The sequence below is a fragment of the Phalangium opilio genome, unplaced genomic scaffold (genome assembly GCF_054372755.1).
Source record: "Phalangium opilio isolate 3A_F unplaced genomic scaffold, DU_Popi_V2 ptg000017l_1, whole genome shotgun sequence".
In the NCBI taxonomy this organism is placed as follows: Eukaryota; Metazoa; Arthropoda; class Arachnida; order Opiliones; family Phalangiidae; genus Phalangium; species Phalangium opilio.
In genome coordinates, this window is record NW_028324151.1 from 266991 (window position 1) to 287542 (window position 20552).

The window sequence follows — 20552 nt, forward strand, 5'->3', positions numbered from 1 at the left end:
GAGGCCAACTGGCCACGAACCTTTCGGCCGAAAGGGGCTCGGCTCGTCTTCGATTTTTCTGACGGGGAATGTTTTTAGCGTGCGCCTTCGACGAGCACATGTGCGGCGAGGGGCGTTGCGTCAAAACGTACAGGGTATGCGACGGCAGAAAGGACTGTCTGGACGGATCCGACGAGTACGACTGCTACGGACAAAGACCGCATCACGGTAACCTTTAAACTAGCTATTCAGTGTTAGCCTAAACCCCTGACGGTGGTTGGCGGTCAAAGTACACTCGGGTTGCGGTTCCCACTTCGTCTTCGTGGTGTGGCGTTCCCCCCCGTCCCAATCCCGGTTGTATTTGTCGCTTATTTTCCCGGTGTCCGATATGTTTTCGACTCTCGAAACGTTGCAATGTACGGGCGATGTTGGCTCTTAATGATTTGTAGGGTGTAACGGGAGTTCCTCGACTCAATTCCGCTGCGACTTCGGTAACGAGTGCGTCGACATTCGGCGCAGGTGCGACGGCCGATACGATTGCCGCGACTATTCCGACGAAAGAAATTGCGGTATCGTATTAAACACCATTTCTAAACTATTCGCTGTAAAATCGCTCCCTTTTATTACCCGTCGCGTAAAATACTCCTTAATTCCTCGCTCAAAATTGAACTTTAAACCGGAATGGCGCGTAGGTTGTTCTAGGGGACAGTTCCGTTGTTCTAGCGACGGTCGTTGTATCGACGAACGCCGACATTGCGACGGCCGAAAAGACTGCTTCGATGGCTCTGACGAAACCCTTTGCGGTAAGTCCTCCCCCCTCCCCCTCCCTCTCCGTGTCTCCGTCCCTCCTCCCTTAATGAAACATGTCCACTCTTTACTAACACGCGCTTTGATTTGACGCCTCTCCTCTCTCAGATTGTCCTCCCAATCATTTCCTTTGCGACGCCAGTCGCTGCATTCCCAAAATCCACAGGTGCGACGGTGTCAGGCATTGTAGGGATAACAAGGACGAATTAGAATGCCCCTCAGGTACGCCTTGGCTAACGCGACGCTTATAAACAACTCCCAAATTAAACCTATTAACAAAGCTGGCGGCCCCAATCGCGAATTAATATTGGCCACGCCTTCTAACTTCGGCGTTATTTCAGCCTGTCATTCTGAGCAATTTACTTGCGACGACGGCGCTTGCGTCTCCTTGAAGGAACGATGCGACGGCAAATACAATTGCTTGGACGGCACCGACGAACGAAATTGCCCCAGAGGTTCATTCTTATTTATTTTTAATTGCCCATCCTCCTATAATTAACGCGAAAGGCTAAATTACATTTGGAATGATTTAGTTTGTAACGCGAGTCGGGAACATCGGTGCGGGGACGGTAAGTGCGTTAACAAGAAGCGCCGATGCGACGGCGTCCCCGATTGCTTAGACCGTTCTGACGAGTACAATTGTACTCGAACCGGTATGTCCTCCTACTGTACGCCCCCCGCTTAGGTCGCACTCTTTTTAAAGCGCGTCATTCTTAAAAGAATGTAGATCGTCCGAATTTCGGTGCCGAGATTCTCGCTGTATCGACTCGAAGCGAAGGTGCGACGGAATTGCCGATTGTAGCGACGCCGGCGACGAATTTAATTGCCGTAAGCTTCCCCCTCTGTCCGAGTAGTTTTAATGATAAGGTAGCCATTATCTCTTAGCAGTTTGTCCCCCCGATCATTTCCGTTGCGACAACGCTTGCTTAGAAAAGTGGCGCAGATGCGACGGCCGAACCGATTGCCTCGATGGCACCGACGAACGCGACTGCGATTCCACCCCTCGTAAGACTCAACCCGAGACCTCGCGTCGTAAAGACAGGCTTTTTCAAATTAGCTTTGGTTTCGCCTAGGCGGTTGCCACCCCATTTACGAGCACCGATGCGCGTCGGGAAAATGCATCGGATACCATCGAGTCTGCGACAAGAAAATAGATTGTTTAGACGCCTCCGACGAAAGCGGTTGCGACCAAAGTGAGATCGAAAGACGCTGCTCTCTTATAGCATTCAAAGCGTTTTAGAAGGTCATATTACGACTATAGTTAAGTTTAAAGCGCTTTGGATGTAGCTAGTAGCGCGAGCGATTGAACAAAGTGTTGGCGTCTCGTTGACAGGATGCGGTCCGGCCACTTTTCGGTGCAACAATGGCAATTGCATTCCCTCCTACCGAAGATGCGACGGTTACGTTAATTGCGCCGATTATTCGGACGAAGCGGGCTGCGGTAAATGAAGCGTAATTGAGAAATAATTGGAAAGTGTAAATTAGCCGTCGGCTCCCCTTTTCACGCGTAGCTTGTTTGGCGGGGCAATTCCGTTGTTCGTGGTCTAGGCGGTGCATCGACGGGAAGCTGCGCTGCGACGGCAAAGCCGATTGTCCCGACAGATCCGACGAAGCTTTATGCGGTATAACTCTTTCACCACCACAGTTAATTAAGCTTGGCTCGCCCATTAATCCGTGGCCCTTTTAACGAATAGGTTGCAACTCGACTCAGTTTCGTTGCGACGTCACCAGGTGCGTCGATCTCGGCTTGAAATGCGACGGTCGCGCCGACTGCGACGACCTGAGCGACGAAATAGATTGCGGTACTTATACTTCCCTTCCTCGACTAACTAACGAACGAAGCTGGCTTAATTAGTCTTAATTAACACGCGCGCCTTAATTACTAACAAACGTCAGGTTGCCCCTTGAAAGAGCAGTTTCGATGCGGTGACGGTCGCTGTATTCCCATCCATCTGAAATGTAACGGTATTCACGATTGCTACGATCGGAGCGACGAACGCTCTTGCGGTGAGACATTCATTATCCTCTTCTTCTTCTTCTTCTTCTTCCTTTTCGTTCAACTCCGTGGTCGTCGTTCCACTTCAATTGGCTTTGGTTTATTTATCTCATTCTGAGTCAGGCCACTTTCTCGTATCTTCGTTGGTGGTGTTTTAAACGGTGTCTTTACTCTTGTACTTTGCCAAATATTCCGAGTTTCACCTTGTCCTACTTGGTTCCCCGATGGTACCCGATTGTTGAGCTTAACGCGTGTCAGTTGGACTTACTCGTAATTATTGGTATTTGTCTAATGCGAGTGTCGGGGGTCGCGTTTGTTTGTTGGGTGGTTTGTTTGGTTGGTTTGCGTATTCAGCTTGCGGCGCTGGTCAGTTTGGGTGTAACGACGGTCGCTGCGTCGATTATAGGTTGCGCTGCAACCGAAGATACGATTGTCTCGACAGATCCGACGAAAGGAACTGCCCCGATCGTCCTCCCCGAGGTAACGATCTGACACAATCTTGACGCACACACACACACTCATTCTCGAAGCACTTTCTAAAGTTCTAATAAAAACTAGTCCTAATTAACGCTTAAATCGCGTGACTAAATCGGCAAACTAAAACTAAGAGAGCTTGGTTGCGGGTGAATAATGTTGTCAAGTGAGTTAAATTGTGCGCCCCACCACATTCTAGCGTGCCGAGCCAATCAATTCCGATGTCGTGATGGTTCGTGCATCGATGCCAGGCGTCGATGCGATAACAGGTTCGATTGCCGCGACTACTCCGACGAAACCGATTGCCGACGACCTTCTGGTACGAATAATAATGATAAGAAGCCACGCTTAAATATAAAACGCGACGGCACCAAATAGCCTAAAAACGCGTGAGCAAGACGATGCGCAAGCTCGATGGGCTAGGCGCTCATCGAGCTTGTCCATCTGGGAATTTGGTATTGCCTTGGAAGTCTTGACCTTCCGAACTTAATGCCGTTGTTTAGTTTGCGGGTGGGGCCAATTCCGATGTCGAGATGGTTCGTGCATCGACGAGAGACGGCGTTGCGACCGGAGAAGCGATTGTCGGGGCGCCGAAGACGAAATCAATTGTCGCTATTCAATCGGTACGAGTAAAATAAGTCCGCTTTAGCTTAGTCTAAAACTACGTTTAGCGGCGCCGAGTACCGAACGCTTAGCTCAACTGCCGACCATTGAATAATAATGGGGTTCCGTGGGACGCAGCCTGTAGGTTGGACGAGTTCCGGTGCGCCGACGGTAGCTGCGTCGACGCGCGCCGAAGATGCGACCAAAGGTACGACTGCCGAGATTACTCGGACGAGAGAGATTGCCGAACGCGACCCGACAACGTCACTTCTTGCCGAGCCGACCAGTTCCGATGCCGAGACGGCACCTGCCTCGACGCTGGGCGTCGTTGCGATTCGCGCTACGATTGCGCCGATTATTCCGACGAAGTCAATTGTTCAAGTACCGGTATGGCCTCTCCCTAAGTTACTAGCCGCGCCAACTACTCTTTGGCCAATCGCGCCTCTTCATTTCCGAGGCCTTTTCGGGCTTTTCTTTCAAAGCTCTACCAAATTTCTTCTTTAGAAACTTTAGGCAAAGGTTGGCTTCCACGAAATACTCGGAAAAATATAGCGGCGGCTTTCGGCTCCTAATCATTTCAAATTTCAGCATGTCTGTCACTTTTTGCACCCCCCCCCCCTTGGCCTACCACTCTACACGTATAAATTTCATTTTGTCTTTTTGTTTTTCCCTTTTTTTTTGAACTCCCGTTTTGCGTGTCCTTGGGGGTTTGATGTCGGCAGCGTGTTCGAGATACGAGTTCCGATGCCGGGGCGGAGGTCAGTGCGTAGACTCGCGCCGACTCTGCGATGGTCGAGCCGATTGCCCCGACAGATCCGACGAATTAAACTGCCAGAAAAATGGTATTTCTAAATCATTAAACAACGCGCTCGCGCCCCAACGCTAATTAACCGAAAATCTAACGCGGTTTTTTAGATACTTAGACTAATTAATATTCGCCACTAAACATCGCGTAAAATAAACGCTAAAAAGTCGTCGTAGTCTCTATTGAAATGTCGCTTTCTTACGATTGGCGGCCTTTTTAAGGCGCACCGATGCCACTAGCAAATTTTGTAATAAGTTGAATAGCAGCTGCTTGGCGTGTGACACTTTGCCTTTTAAATCACTTTTTCAATTTGGTCTTCGTGACTTTTGGAAAGTTCCATTCTTTGAAAATTCACTTTGCCAGGCATTTTGCGGCTTTCAACGATTTCAAGACGAACAGCCCCGTTTTCGGGAAAAATGCCTTCTCGACAGCCTCCATGCGAAAACGCTTTACTAATGGTAACTTTGTATATTTTGTGGCAGCCACTTGCAGTCCCGACCAATTCCAATGTGATAATCTCGAGTGCGTGGCCAGCAACGCCCGCTGCAATCGCAAGTACGATTGTTCCGACGGATCCGACGAAAGAGGCTGCTGTAAGTTCTTCCCCTCCGTCTTAGTTGGATTGGTGATTAATAGGGGCGCTTCTCGTTCGCAGCGCGACCAACTTGTTCATCCAGCGAATTCCAATGCAACGACGGTTCCTGCATCGAATCCTACAAACACTGCAATCGGCAATACGATTGCGCCGATCGCTCCGACGAATTCAACTGTGGTAAGTCCGCTTTCGATCCATCCATCCAATGATAATCCTTGACCGTGACCCTGGTCCCCCCCCGGTTCGCAGGATGCCAACCGAACCAGTACCAATGCGCCAGTGGAGAATGCATCGCCGTGACCTCGCGCTGCGACGGCAGACCCGATTGTCGAGATAGATCCGACGAAATAGACTGCGGTAAGTAACGATTAAGCCTCCGTTGAACTAAAGTAAGCTCCCCCAATCTTGGTCTAACGCCATTGATTGTTTCGTTCTTTGCGCAAACCTTGGATCGTTCGGTAAAAACCCTAAATTACTATTCTTCTTCCTCTTCTTGTTGTTGTTGTTGGGGTAATGATGATATGTTAGATAATCCTTGCGACGAAGGAATGTTTCAGTGCGGAGACGGGACGTGCATCGACGACTCGCTCGTGTGCGACGGTCTTTACGACTGCGTCGATTTCGGGGACGAGCAGAATTGTGGTACAGGCAACTCTCTCTCGGTATTTAGAAGCCCCGGGTTGGGGGTGGGGAGGGGAGACGAAAGGCCTATTAAATAAGGTTAGGGCGCTCGGGTGTGTCTCGTTATCTTGAACTCTGGTTGCGTTTTTGGTTATTCTTTGCGCCGTGGCGTGGAGAGAGTCGTCTTTGTCGTCCGTCTCAGTTCCGCTGTTCGACGGGTCTCTGCATCGACCGCCTCTTGCGCTGCGACCAGAACCTTAATTGCCACGACCACTCTGACGAAATTGATTGCTGTAAGACAACTACGACACCGTCTCGATCCTTAAACCTCCTTTTATTTTCTACCTCAGATTATGTTTGGTTTTACAAAGATTCTATTCGCGTTGTCGCGGTTTCTTATTTAGTTCGTAGGTTGTAATGGTTTTGACTCGGACGTGTTTCGTTCCGTTAGGGCAATGTTTATCGAACCAGTATCACTGCGCCAACGGTCAATGCATCGAGCGATATCAACGATGTAATGGAAAATACGACTGCACCGACTACTCGGACGAAGCCGATTGCGGTATAGGCCTGCGCTCGAAGAGCCACCCAGACACTCCCGCGAGTCCAGGAACTAAAAGTCTTTCTCGTTTCTCTGTCTAGATCCACAGGATGGCGGGTATAATGTACGAGTCTATCCCGAACGTCAAACTATAAGACAAGGTGAGTCCCCCCCCCCTGAAAGCCTTTAGAAAGGGCTCCATCGTGGTCTTTCTTCGTTCAAGGTCGGGAGGTCGTATTCCGCTGCCGAGACGAAGGCCCTCGTAGGTCGCCGGTGGCGTGGTCGCGAGCCGATAACCGTTCGATGCCGCCGTCTTCGAGGGACGTGCGGGGTCGCCTGACGATGCCTTCCATCCAACCGGAGCACGCGGGCACTTATATCTGCACGGCGGTGGGCGCGCCCAAAGGCGCCCTCGGATCCACCAAGGTGGCCTCCCTCACAGTTCAGCCATGTAAATATGCCGAATACTGCGACTTGCGCAAACTTTGGGGACTCAACTATAAAAAATAATCAAAGTTATTCCGATAGTAGCCCATTTTAAACGAAATAATTACAAACTTTAACGACGCCCCCCCGACCACTGTTCTTCCCCCCTTCGGACATAAAACCAATTTAGCTGACCGCTTCAATAACCAATTTTGTCGCTCGTGCCAAAACGCCTTAAATATTATAATCAATCCCCATAGATCTATATAGGCCAAGGGGGGTCCGAGAATTAGAAAATTGAACCCGTGACCCTTTGATTTAAGAGGTTAATTGTCTTGTGTCGTTTAAAGCCGACGAAGGACCGACTCATCCTCAAAATGATAACAAAGGTAGGCCTCCCCGTCCCCTTTTTCCGCCGACATTCTTTTTGCCTTTCAAGGAGGTATCTCGAGTCATTTGGTGATAATTAATTTGACCCCTCGCGCCCTCCTCCTTGACCCCCCACCCCTCGAGTTCTTTTTATTTTTGCGCGTTTATTTTTTAAGTTTCGGCGAAATTAGTTTGTATTTTGACTTAGTCTAAAATTGAACGAATAAAATCGAAATCTCTAGTTTTCACTTTAAAAGAGTTACGTTGGTCAGTTAGGACTGTCCTATTTTTCACCTTCATCACTCGAGTTTCCATTCTATCTTAATTATCATTATCATTAATTAATTGCCCTTCTGAAATGTTACGATTGAAATATTTCACGCTGCTCAAAAATGGAAACTCAAAAAAAAACAAAAAAAAACACATCGACCAATTTGGTAAGAATAATTCGCCACTCGGAGTCTGACCACTCGAGACACCAAAATAGCCCCCAATTTTGAAGTTCATTTTGGTGCCTTTGGTCGGTCGGTTCGAATCGAATCCCCCATCTTTCCATTTAATGTCTGTTTTGCATGTAATGATTGAAATTTAATTAATTTTGTTTGGAGTGTTTATACCTTTGTTAATGGTCCCCTCCTTCCCTCAACATCGGCGTAATTATCTGGTCTAATTTCGAGGCTGCGATTGGCCTAATCCGTAAGGGTGTGGTTTTAATATTCAAATTCGTAGAATGTTGTACGCGTACTCAAGTGATGGAAGTGCCTACGTTTCTTGGTTGTTTTTTCCGTTACTAATCTTCTTTAGCGGGTTAAAAAAAGAGACTTTTAACGCGCGGTGTTTGAAATTGCGCGGCCAATCTAACCAAGTTTGTTGATGGCGCTACGAAGAACAGTTTCGCCGGCGCCGGCCAAGAACGCGGGGATTGTTATGACGCGTGACGGTGGCACGCTGTGTCGCGCGGGTGCATGAATGATCGCGCGGGTGGTTCGCGCTCCGAGATCGGCACACACCGCTCGAATGGACAAGACGCTTTTGAACTTGACGGTGGCCTTACACGAGGTTAGAATCACGACTGTTTTCTCTGAAATTAACCAGCTGAGACTGAGAGGTGGCATCCTGGCCTTAGACACCATTAACATTAAGATCTCGCGCTGACTTAATAACGCTCTGAGCTGAAATGTCCGTCAACAATCTATGCTAAAATATAACGACACTTTTATTTTTGGGGAAAAATATGCATGACTTTGTTTGGCAAGCCTATTTAACCGTAACCTCGTCATTCGTAGGTCCGGGGGTCGACCGCCACGCCAGTTAAACCAGTGTCGGCCCAGTTAGCCAACGCGTGGCTGGAGGGCCCTCGGCAAGGACAAAATAAATGATTATTTTTAATGAAAGATAGGGTCGGAAACGTCATGGTATTAATCGGAGAGGTTCAGTTATGATTCTGAATCTCTCTGGATTATGTTGGAGCGCTTTAAGGTGATGGGTCCTCTTATTATTTATTTCGGAAATTGCGCTTCATTCGATCGTTCAATAACGCCAGATAATTCTTATCGACGACGGCTACTTTTCGTTTAGCTTTTCGGTTAGACTAAAATCTCGCTGCCCAAATGGATAGCCTAAACCTCTCGATTCGCTGAAAATACTCGACGTCGCCACCACCGACGCCACCACGCTCAAAGACCCCCTACTTGGGGGGCTCTTTCGCGCTCAATTTGCGCGGTGAGTGGTGACGCGCCTTGCTCACTTATCGCTTCAAGCCCACCTAAAAGTTTCATTCAACTCTGGCAGAAGCGATAACTGGGAAAATATGATTTTTTGTAAGAGTTATTGCTTGTTAGATTTTGTTGAATGCCAGAATTGCAATTATTGAAATTATTCTTTTGCAACCGTTTCATTTTTTAATCGTTCGGAGAAGCCAGTTTTAACTTCGCGACGCTTTTTTGCGTGAGCCTTCTTTTTTTATCCCGAATTTGCTCGATTTGATTTGAAAATTTTTGATCACTTCTTCGAGTTGGTTGTTTCGGTTGCAAAGGCTTAATTTTGCGGGGTTGCGGGGTCGTAGAGGTCCGCGCGTGACACCGTGTCCTTGTTTTTTGCACGCGACCCGGCAGACACGCCACCCACGACGCGTCCCGTCCGCCCGCCAGGAAACTGCCAGAGAAACGAAGCCACTTGCAAGAACGGAGAATGCATTCCCAGGGAATACGTCTGCGACGGAGACTTTGACTGCACCGACCAGTCCGACGAGAGCTCGTGCGGTCAGTTAGCGCTAAGAACCAATAAGTCTTCGTGGTGCCACGGATATAGGCTAATCATTTCGCTTCCGTCGAACAGGTTACAAAGTTCGCTGTGAGCCAAGCGAATTCCAATGTGATAATCAGAAATGCGTCCTCAAAGTGTGGCGATGCGACGGAGAGAATGACTGCGGTGACAACAGTGACGAGAAGTCTTGCAGTAAGTACCAGCGCCCATCTGCCAAGATTAGGCTGGGTTGGCTAGAGTTTAAAAATGGGGGAATGGTTTTCAGAACCGAATCATCCCGAGTCGCCGTGTCGCTACGACGAGTTTCAATGCCAATCGGGAGACCAATGCATCCCCAAGAGTTTCCACTGCGATAGCGAACTCGACTGCCAAGACAACAGCGACGAAGTTGGCTGCAGTAAGCTATACGTACAACGACGCTTGTTGATTGACGCTTCTTGACCTCTTATCCTCGGTTGTTAGCCGCTCCTACGATTACTCAGCCACCCCCCGACACTCTGACGGTAGCCGAGGGTTCGACGGCCGTGATTAGTTGCGTGGCGGTGGGCAAACCGACGCCCGTCATCAGCTGGAGACTGAACTGGGGACACCCGCCTTCGACGCCGCGCGTCACCACCAAGTCCGAGAATGGACAGGGAACCGTCACCATCCGGGACGCCCGCAAGACGGACGGCGGAGCCTGGAGTTGCGAAGCCATCAACAGCAAGGATTCCATCATCGCCACCCCCGACTGCATACTCGTCGTCAAACGTAATAATCTATCTGTTGAACCCTAACTATTCCAATAGGGAATTCTATAAATCCTTTTGATTGGACAGCGAAAGCCGGCTTGTGTCAACCGCCGCTTTTCAACGACGTGGCCGAGACGCAAAACGAGTGCCTTAAATGTTTCTGTTTCGGAATTAGTAACACGTGTTACAGCAGCAATCTCTTCCTGACTAACGTAAGTAATTCAGTCTCAAACAGAGTTCATACAAACCTGGAAAACCCGGAAAAATGAGGGAAATAAATAGTTGACAAAAATCTCATGGGAAATTCAGGGAAATTTCGAATTTTTCGTAAAATTCAGGGAAATCAGGGAAATTTGCGCAAACAGGGGCAAAATGTTCCTGAACATACCCTCCATAGGAATAGCATTAGACCCAACTTTGGAGGCTCGTAACTCTGTTTCTACTAGAGATACGGGGATGTCCTTTGAGTATGTTATAGTCCAATTTGTCCCCCATCTAACCATACTAAAAACTTAGGGCTACGACAAACAGGGGCCGAGATATTAAGCAAAACGTAAACAAACAACCCCCTCCATAGGAATAGCATTAGACCCAACTTTGGAGGCTCGTAACTCTGTTTCTACTAGAGATACGGGGATGTCCTTTGAGTATGTTATAGCCCAATTTGTCCCCCATCTAACCATACTAAAAACTTTGGGCTACGACAAACAGGGGCCGAGATATTAAGGAAAATGTTCGTCAGCTTTGGTATCGTCTCACTTATTGTTATTATGTTACTTATGATTTTTGCACTAAACTTTGTAGGCTCATAACTCTTGTTCTATTAGAGATACGGGGATCTCCTTTGGATATGTTATAGTACTCTTTGCTCCCCATACAAGGATACTTTAAACTTGAGGCTACCTCAATATCGTCGTCAACTTATTTTTTGTCTCACTTATTGTTATTAGGTTACTTTTGATTTTTAACGATAAACTTTCGAGGCTCGTAACTCTGTTTCTACTAGAGATACGGGGATGTCCTTTGAGTATGTTATATCCCAATTTGTCCCCCATCTAACCATACTAAAAACTTAGGGCTACGACAAACAGGGGCCGAGTAATTAAGCAAAACGTAAACAAACAACCCCCTCCATACACTAAACTTTGGAGGCTCGTATCTCTAGAAAATTCAGGGAAGTATATGAGGAAAAACCAGGAAATCTCAGGGAAATTTGTTTTCCAAAAGTTGTATGAACCCTGTCAAAGTACTCGGTTTTTGTCCAACGGACCGGGACTCGCTTTCAGATTTCTCTCGACAAAGATCTGTCGATGCGCTCGCTCAGGAGGGAGAGAGACGCTTCGTACGAAGACGTCAGCGCCCAGTACCCGCCCAACCAAGACGCCATAGACTACCAGGCTTCCACCAAAGAGTACAGCGTCGACGACCGCGTTCGCCAATCCTTTCCACCGGGAGTTTTCCTCTATTGGAGTCTTCCTCTAGAGTTCCTAGGCAATCAAGTAAAGCCGACCCTCGCCAAGTCAATTTCCTTAAGATCTTTAAATAACTTTTCCGGTATCTTCAGTTGCATTCTTACGGCGGTTATCTCCGCTACACTTTCCGTTACAAGTCCGAGTTCCTTCCTCGACCCCCTCGAATCCCCGACGTCATTCTAAAGGGCAACGGAATGACCTTGTACCACGTCCTAAAGACGGCCTACGGACCCCAAAGAGATAACAACGCCGAAATCAGGTTTTGGGAGGTCGGTCGCCAAATTTCATCCGAGGAAATCAAGTCGCGCTTCTTGAAGTTCCATTTCTTCTAATTATAGGGCGAATGGCACGCGGTCGAAGCCCACGCTCGCGGGGACGTTCCCATCAGTGACCCGACCAGCAGGGAAGACATCATGATGGTCTTACAGAACCTGGAGAGTGTCTTGGTCAGAGCCAGCTACGACGAAGAAATCATGGAAACCAGGTAACTAACCTACTGTCGGGCAAATTTTAGTAGCCAAGTCTGACCGTTTTTTCGCCGCTGTCAGTTTGTCCAATGTCAGACTGGACACGGCCACTCTCATCGATAAAAATCGGGGCATGGCCGTCTACGTCGAAAAATGTTCCTGTCCTCCCGGTTACACCGGAAGTTCGTGCGAGGTCAGTGACTTTTAACTAGACAATTTCGATAGGCATTAATGTACTCTTTCTTCGTGTCCCGGTGCAGAACTGCGCCGTCGGGTACAACAGGAGGGCCAGCACCAGTTACTTGGGCGAATGCCTCCCCACCACCGTCACTTGCAACTGCAACCAACATTCCGATTTGTGCGATCCTTCCACGGGAGAGTGCTTGGTACAACGACTAACCACTCTTTACTTAAGTACTTTTACTGACCGCGCTTTTGCCGTAGAATTGCCAACACAACACGGAAGGTCGTCAATGCGAACGCTGCCGGAAAGGATACTACGGCGACGCCATCCGGGGCACTTGCCAACCTTGCCCTTGTCCCAGAATCACCCCGCCTAATCAGTAAGTCTATTTCCGAGTTTCTAACGCCCGTTTAAGATGGAAGAGTTTTTCGAATTAGTTCTTCGTGTTAAGTTCGAGATTGTAACTCGTTGTTTTGTTTTACGCTGATTTAAGTCTGCTCAATCCTTGGGCAGTCGGATTACCCAAAGAATGGTAACGTTTATTTAACAAATAGATGGTCGTCCGTCAATGACGCTACGCGTTTTTATTATTCGTAATATTTTGAGCGAGTCTTTAAACGGAATGTTCACGGTTCTTAGGTTCTCACCGACTTGCGTTTTGGCCAGCGACGGCGAAGTGACCTGCGACGCGTGTCCCATCGGCTACGAAGGTCGCCGATGCGAACGCTGCGCTCCCGGCTACGAAGGAAACCCTAACCAACCGGGAAGCCAGTGCCAAGCTAGAGGTCAGTCTTTTAAGCTCGCTTCCTCGTACCCTGGCTAACTTCGTTATCGTAGGACGCGTTCAATGCGATCCCGTGGGAAGTTTGACCTCCGAACCGAGTCCAACGACGGGATTGTGTCAATGCAAACCGTACGCCACCGGTTCCCGTTGCGACCAATGCAAACCCAACACCTACTACTTGAACCCCGGTTCTCCTTCCGGTTGCATCGACTGTTTCTGCATGGGCATCACTAAAGCGTGCACCAGTAGTTCTTGGCACCGCGAACGCGTCGCCTTGACCTTCAGCGACAACCCGGCGGGTGTCGTTTTGACCGATTTGCAGCGTAAGACCACCATCGACCAGGACTTGGCCATCGACCCTCGCACCATGGAATTGACTTACCGCAACTTTGTCGGGAAGACGTCGCCCACTTACTATTGGCAACTTCCCAGACAGTTCTTGGGCAGCAAAGTCGTCGCTTACGGCGGAACTTTGAATTACACGGTCAGATACGAACCGGGAAGACTGGCCAGCACCAATAACGATCCCGACGTACAACTCATAGTAAGTTGACTCCCTCGTTTCGTGGTCGAGCTAGCTAAAATGGATCTTAACCCAATAGGGCAATGGAATAACTATGATTTACCGACATCGCGAAAGACTAAGGCCCAATATTTTGCAAAGCATCTCCATTCCAATGTTCGAAGTAAGTTTTAACGCTCGAAACCGCCAACGTGACGGACTTTAACGAGGAACTTTGCGTTTTGGCAGTCCTATTGGCTGCGAAGCGACGGCCAGCCAACGAACAGGGAGCATCTCTTGATGGCCATCGCTAACATCTCGGCCATCTTCATCAAGGGCACTTACACGGCGGACACTTTGCTCAGCAGTTTGCACAGCGTCTCGATGGAGACGGCGACGGAAACGCCGAATGGCCGCGAACGCGCTCTGGCCGTCGAGCAGTGTCGCTGTCCCACCGGATACAAAGGTTTGTCGTGCGAAGACTGCGACTCTGGCTACACTCGCTCGGGTGCCGGCCTTTATTTGGGCTTGTGCGACCCCTGCATCTGCAACGGACATTCCAGCGACTGCGACCCCGAAGTCGGAACCTGTCGAGTAAGTCACTTAATGGCCGGTACTTTAAGAGCGTACTTAACGCTATCCTTCGCAGAATTGTCAGCACAATACGGCGGGAGAATATTGTCAAGAATGCGCTCCCGGTTTTGTAGGAACGGCGACTGACGGAACGCCCAATGACTGCCGACCTTTAGAAAGTACCGCCCCTTTTTAACCAGTTTTATTATAAATTTAAAGCGCAACATTAACGAGTGAGGTCTTTTCCTAGACGATACGGGTTCCGCTTGCAATTGCGACCGAAGGGGAAGCGCCGCTTTCGACTGCGATTACAGAACTAAATCTTGTCGATGCAAGGTAATTTCTGACAATGTTTAAAAGCCTCTCAAAACTCGTAATGTCTATACTAAGGGGTTTGTCCATTTTAGGCCAACGTTCAGGGCAGAAACTGCAATAGTTGCAAGGAGGGCTTCTTCAATTTGGAGGCGGACAATCCGGAGGGTTGCGCCGCTTGTTTCTGCTTCAACATCACCAATCAGTGCACGAGTAGTTCCTATTACCGCGACCAGATCCGCATGCGCTTGCGCGACGCCCGAGATCTCTATAGCCACAACTTCCAAGTGACCAATCGGTACCGTTCTCGCGTCTTGACCGAGGGAATCGTCGTTAACCCCAACCAGAACGAGATGAGCTTCACCGGATTCCCGCAAGAGGCCGAAGCAGCCCAGGAAACCTTCTATTGGTCGCTTCCCGCTCAGTTCTTAGGCAACCGAGTAAGTCCCTTCACCCCTTCCACTCCGTGACTAGCGTCTTTAACCACTCTTCTCGGCGTCTAGCTGGCCTCCTACGGAGGGCGACTAGTTTACACTCAATCTTACACTGCCAGTCCCGACGGAGAAGTCTTTAACGACGCCGACGTCGAGATCATCGTAAGTCCTTAATCGTAATTCCCCATTTCAAATTTTCCCGAGGGATTAATTGGAAGCGCTTTTAGGGAAACGGAATTTCCATATTTTACGTCAACAACCCTCCATTACGGAACCGAGAAACCAGGACGTTCGAGATCGATTTGCAAGAGGTACTTACTGACCATTCAATTTCTCACGAGTTGGCTCATTTTTAACGTCTCGGATTTGATGTTGAATTGTTTCAGAGGAACTGGCAAATCGTCGAGAGTTTTGGTCCAACAGCCGCTAAACGCGAACACTTTATGAAAGTACTGGCCAACGTCGAGGCGCTCCTGATCAGAGCTTCCTTCAACCGACGCATGGAACAGTCCAAGCTGCGGGACATCATGATGGACACGGCCAATCCTCGCGCCACCGGACAAGGTTTGGCCACGGAAGTCGAGCAGTGCGTCTGTCCCCCGGGTTACATCGGCCTCTCGTGCCAGGAATGCGCCCCCGGCTACATCAGAGACGCCACCGCTAGCGGACCGGGCCTCGGCAGGTGCACTCGATGCAATTGCAACGGACACTCTGAGTCATGCGACGCCACAACGGGAAGATGCGTCGTAAGTCACCCGCCACCTTCTCTTTTAGAAATTAAATAGACTCCTCATTACGCGTTAACGTTTCTTGTCAGAGATGTCGCGACAACACCATGGGCGATAATTGCGAACGTTGCGTCGAGGGATTTTACGGAGACGCCACGAGGGGAACGCCCGAAGATTGCAAACCGTGTCCTTGCCCCCTAACCATTCCATCCAACCAGTTAAGTCGATATCGACTCGACTAGTGGTTCTATAAAATCGAGAGACTAATGTTAAATTTCTCGGCCTTAGGTTCTCGAGGACGTGTAATTTGGACACTGATGGTCAACCTACTTGCAACGCTTGTCCCATCGGCTACGTCGGAAGGCTTTGCGAAGCGTAAGTTAATGGGGAGCGGTTATTTACTGGGTGTTAGGGCGGGGGTTGAAAGATTCTCTCGCTGGCTTTTAATCTAGTTGCGCTCAGAATTACCGAGGCAATCCTCTGCAAGTTGGCAGCAGATGCGAGCCGTCCCGGGGGACTGTTCAGACGATCCGCGTGCGCGTAGAGGGCCCGTTGACGCAACGGGTTCCGGCCGGAGGATCCGTGACGTTCCGCTGTTCGGGCGTAAGCCAGGTTAGCGATGTAGGTGTCGTCTATTCGTAACTATGCTCTTTCTTAATATAATCATTCCCCTAACGCGTCAACTCCTTGACGTCCGTCAAATGCTAGGAGAACCCTAACATGTAGGCTTATTGTATCGTAACTGACACACCCCGCTTCGTGTCATTGGATTAATTTAGCTCCGTCATTAATGTTTATTAATGTTTTTGCGTTGGCTTAATTTCTTTGTCGTATTCCTTCAATGTACTTCTTATTTTCAATTTCTTCTATCTTTATATTCTTTGTTCAAATCTGAAGAGGTACCGGTAATTTAAGTCCAATTACTTTTTCATTTCAATTTAAACAATATTTAAACTTATTCAAGTAATTAGACCTAAGAACTTTATGTCAACTTAAATAAAAATAGAACGAAACCATGTTTTAGGGGGGGGGGGTAGAGATACCTCGATTTCTTACGCTTACTATGGGGGGGGGGGGAGGAACATACAAACTACCGTAGTTGTTGAGGTCCACTCATACCATCCACCCATTCGCCCTTCAGTTTCCACTATAGTATCTTAGCGCTTTGGAACTCTTAAGTTCGTTAGCGTATTTTGGAAACTGAATCAAGACGAATGATTTTCCAAATTTGGAGAGGTTTAATTGATGGAGTGAGGCGGTGTTTTCGCGTTAGGTGTCTTATACGTTAGCGTGGACTAAAGAAGGGGGTGAGTTCCCGAGTAGACGCTCGACGGAAGCGAGCGGCGTGCTGACCATCGTCAACGTCAGACCGGAAGACAGCGGGACGTACGTCTGCACTGGATCGGACCTCAACAGCGTTGACCAGAAACGAGTTACTCTCATAGTCGAAGGTGAGAACTGAGAAGGCTACCAATGGCACCAAATTCATACAGACTGAGATGGTTTATTTTTGAACAGGCGCCGGTCGTACGACGTCTCCTCGCGTTCGAATCGAGCCATCGTACTTGAGCGTCAACGTCGGTGATCCTGTTGAGTTCCAATGCATCGCGGAAGGATTCCCCGAACCGGAACTGCAATGGACGGGCGGTCGCAACAACCAATTGAATCCCCAGTCGTCCTTCGTCGACGGGATCTTCAGGATCCCGGCGGCCAGGAAGAGCGACGAAGCCGAATACTTTTGCTCTGCCAGGAACTCGGCTGGCGCCGGCTCCGTTCGCACCGTCCTCTTCGTCAAGGGCGACCGACAAGTCCTCCCCGACATTGACGTGCCCAGAGTTTCCATCAGTCCCGCCAACTACGACGCCCAACCCGGAGAGACCGTGACGCTCGAGTGCCGCGTCACCGGTGCTCCCACGCCTACCATCAGGTGGACCTTCTCGTCCGGACCTTTGCCGTCCACCAGCAGTCAGGTGCGTATTTCTCGGACGAATGACTCTTTCCGACTGACGACTGAGACTTAAAATGCGCTTTTAGAATGGCGGGACTCTTTTGTTGCCGCGCGTCACTGTGGAACACAGCGGAAATTATATTTGCACGGCCAGCAACATTCACGGAACGGCGCGAGAACAAGCGCGATTATTGGTCAGCCAAGGACGGGGTCCTCCAACGGCCCGAGTGGAACCGGAACGACAAACGCTGATCCAGGGATCTTCGGGCGAAATGAGATGCGTTAGTAGCGGCAACCCCAAACCCGTCATCACTTGGAGCAAAGTGGGCGGCACCCTCAGTCCCAGACACAAAATCGTAAGTAGATCCACTTTTTACTATTAAGAATCCGTTATTCTAAGAATGTTCGGGCTCAGATCCAAGGAGAAACGCTCTTGATTGAAGACATTGTAACGGAGGATCGTGGTCTCTACGTTTGCAAAGCCGAAAACTCCGACGGAAGTGCCCAAGCCTCTTCCATTGTCGAAGTCGAAAGTAAGTACCCCTAGGAAGTTGGCTGTTGCCTTGACACTCGCCTGAACCGGTGGTCATTTTAGGACGGGAAGTTCCCGCCATTGAACTGTACCCGGAATCGACGCAAGCCATCAACCGAGGAGGAAGCATCCTGTTCCAGTGCCGCGTCTCGGCCGGAATCCCCACGCCCTTGGTGGATTGGACGCGCGCCGATGGCAGTCCTTTCACCAGCAACACCGAGATCCTGAACGGAGGCGTCATCAGATTCAATCGCGTGACGGGAGACGAAGAAGGCGTGTACATTTGCACGGCCGAGAACCTGGCGGGTCGGGTGACGGCCCAAGCCAACCTGCAAGTCCTGGGCTCGCCCTCGCTCCGAATCCTCCAGAGCAGTCCTTACCGGGTGCGCGTCAACGAACGTGTCCGATTGGAATGCCAAGCCGACGGAGACCCGCAACCCAACTTGAGCTGGTACAAACTGCAACAAGTCAGCGTCCCGATGAGCGCGCCTGTCCCGGGCAGCGACCGGATGGCCGTCCTAGAGATCAACCGCGTCACGTCAGCCGACAGCGGCACCTACGCCTGCCGAGCCAGAAGCGGCGCCGGCGAATCCGAGGAAAGAATACAACTGATTGGTACGTCAAAGCTCTTTATTCTTCGGCCGAGTCCAAATTAAATGAATTCGTTTCCAGTGGAAGACACCGAATCCATCGTGCCTGAAATCGTCATCGAGGACCGAGTCACCTCCGTCTCTGTCGGAAATCCCGTGCAAATGAGATGCTTCGTCAGAGGTTAGATTTATCGACTGTCCTTAAGTAGGTGACGATATTGAAGGTCTTGGTCTTCAGGTAACACGCCCGAAGTCCGCCTGTCGTGGTCGCGCTCGGACGACGAACCCTTACCGAGCGGTCATCGAGTGGAAGACGGCGTCCTGTACATCCCGATGGTCAAGCAAGGGGACGAAGGAGAATACGTCTGCACGGGTTCCATCGAGGGCGCTCCTATTCTGACTGCCAAAGCTCGCTTGGCTGTTGTCGGTAAGTCCGCCCTCCTTTTCCTATTTTCTGTCTATTTCTCGAATAAGGCCTTTAAAGTTGCACTCGCATTTTGGACGCTGCTCAGCGGTCTACTCTCGAGGTAAGAACTCTTCTTCGCTTAGTTGTCTGGTTCGCGGTTTGTCCGCCGACGTCTTTGGCGCCGCCACCTTCCTCCTCCTAGAACTGATTCTGGCTTTCAAATTGCAAACGCAATGTTTCGTTTGCCTGAGCGCGTGACCACCTCGTTCCGCGCCGCCGCTAATTCTACCAGAGATTAGCTCTCTCTCTCTCTCTCTCTCTTTGTTATCTTATTATTACTACGTGGTACCTGATTTCGAGTCGCCTAGTGAGTCAGTAGTTAGTGGCAGCCAGCTTAGCGTAATTACTACTACAATTTATCGCCTTTCAAAGAACGCCGAGCCAAAACTAAACATTTTGTGAAAATTTTAGAGCCTCTATTAGCCTAGTCGAGCGAGAAATTATACATTTAAAATTTTAATATTTGGGGATTGAACGGGACGGTTTTAGTGGTTAGCTAGTTTAGCTATTAATAGTTCGATACAACGAAAATGAAATGAGCCAAATTAAGCAATAAATATTTAACGCGTGCCTACACATTCTATAAGAAACCCCCTCTTTCCAAGATCACTGTCATCACGCCATAGCATCGCGGATTGGTCGAAAAGGTATAAATCGAATTTTAATTATCGCGATACGTAATGTTTGGTGACAATGGTGTTTCGAAAGCGGGACTATCCTAGCTACGAAGCCTTTAAAAGCGTTTTAGTAAATATTCTCTGGTCGGAAGGGGGGGGGGTTGGAGTTTTTTTGGGGTGAGATCAAGTTTACACGAGATATACTTTTTTGTAAGAAATGTTTTTGCGGGGAGACACTTCTCCGGAACGTTGTTCAAATTTTGGTCATTGTTCTAATAATTGTTATACAATTGTGATTATACATTGGAAAATAAAAGCCCTTTGACAACGGACAATCCAAACCACGCTTGACCCACCCACCCGCTTCCCGTCCCGAGCCCACGGGGGGGGGGTCCATTCGTCGTTCTATCGGGCCCCCCACAAACGCTATATGGCGCATAGACCAATCGTACGCTTTCCATTCGCAGACTGTCGTTTAATTGCGCCAAGAGGGGGAGGGAGCGATCGATTGCGGCCCCCTTGACCCCTCGTCGCTAGATTCCATATGGGAAAATTGTCTATTTGTCATTGCCAGTGGATTCGTGATACGATAGGTCTATGCCCCGAGCGAGCAAACCTCAACCGAGACCCAATGTAGACGACATAGTAGCGCCTACCGCCTACTCCTACTCCGCGAGAGTTTCGGGCAATAGACCTATCGAGTCCACTAGCACTTACAATTTCGGCTGACC

The 20552-nt window shown here is 49.3% G+C and overlaps 1 protein-coding gene across 23 annotated transcripts in view; it reads left to right on the top strand.

The window, feature by feature from the left end:
- The window catches only part of trol (terribly reduced optic lobes), a 64815-nt gene that overhangs the window by 35996 nt on the left and 8267 nt on the right, over positions 1-20552 (top strand). For 10 of the 23 annotated variants that reach the window (XM_089865831.1, XM_089865842.1, XM_089865844.1 and 7 more), the window contains 54 exons: positions 79-207; positions 429-782; positions 895-1008; positions 1128-1241; positions 1320-1439; positions 1507-1614; positions 1672-1791; positions 1860-1979; positions 2120-2227; positions 2298-2408; positions 2481-2588; positions 3137-3262; positions 3456-3575; positions 3760-3879; positions 3998-4246; positions 4582-4701; positions 5147-5257; positions 5320-5436; positions 5509-5616; positions 6332-6442; positions 6523-6582; positions 6645-6872; positions 9331-9477; positions 9554-9673; positions 9747-9878; positions 9944-10231; positions 10300-10424; positions 11499-11711; positions 11777-11953; positions 12023-12168; positions 12233-12344; positions 12412-12537; positions 12596-12714; positions 12975-13120; positions 13173-13663; positions 13722-13805; positions 13871-14215; positions 14271-14373; positions 14445-14530; positions 14602-14946; positions 15010-15102; positions 15168-15251; positions 15327-15686; positions 15758-15885; positions 15957-16043; positions 16121-16289; positions 16942-17119; positions 17187-17638; positions 17703-17972; positions 18032-18149; positions 18212-18763; positions 18821-18919; positions 18977-19165; positions 19251-19265. In XM_089865831.1, coding sequence (XP_089721957.1) covers positions 79-207; positions 429-782; positions 895-1008; positions 1128-1241; positions 1320-1439; positions 1507-1614; positions 1672-1791; positions 1860-1979; positions 2120-2227; positions 2298-2408; positions 2481-2588; positions 3137-3262; positions 3456-3575; positions 3760-3879; positions 3998-4246; positions 4582-4701; positions 5147-5257; positions 5320-5436; positions 5509-5616; positions 6332-6442; positions 6523-6582; positions 6645-6872; positions 9331-9477; positions 9554-9673; positions 9747-9878; positions 9944-10231; positions 10300-10424; positions 11499-11711; positions 11777-11953; positions 12023-12168; positions 12233-12344; positions 12412-12537; positions 12596-12714; positions 12975-13120; positions 13173-13663; positions 13722-13805; positions 13871-14215; positions 14271-14373; positions 14445-14530; positions 14602-14946; positions 15010-15102; positions 15168-15251; positions 15327-15686; positions 15758-15885; positions 15957-16043; positions 16121-16289; positions 16942-17119; positions 17187-17638; positions 17703-17972; positions 18032-18149; positions 18212-18763; positions 18821-18919; positions 18977-19165; positions 19251-19265 — 9075 coding nt within the window. Of the gene's footprint in view, positions 1-78; positions 208-428; positions 783-894; positions 1009-1127; positions 1242-1319; positions 1440-1506; positions 1615-1671; positions 1792-1859; positions 1980-2119; positions 2228-2297; positions 2409-2480; positions 2589-2682; positions 2794-3136; positions 3263-3455; positions 3576-3759; positions 3880-3997; positions 4247-4581; positions 4702-5146; positions 5258-5319; positions 5437-5508; positions 5617-6331; positions 6443-6522; positions 6583-6644; positions 6873-9330; positions 9478-9553; positions 9674-9746; positions 9879-9943; positions 10232-10299; positions 10425-11498; positions 11712-11776; positions 11954-12022; positions 12169-12232; positions 12345-12411; positions 12538-12595; positions 12715-12974; positions 13121-13172; positions 13664-13721; positions 13806-13870; positions 14216-14270; positions 14374-14444; positions 14531-14601; positions 14947-15009; positions 15103-15167; positions 15252-15326; positions 15687-15757; positions 15886-15956; positions 16044-16120; positions 16290-16941; positions 17120-17186; positions 17639-17702; positions 17973-18031; positions 18150-18211; positions 18764-18820; positions 18920-18976; positions 19166-19250; positions 19266-20552 lie in introns of all 23 variants that reach the window. The other 13 variants (XM_089865839.1, XM_089865834.1, XM_089865833.1 and 10 more) reach the window with 13 other exon arrangements.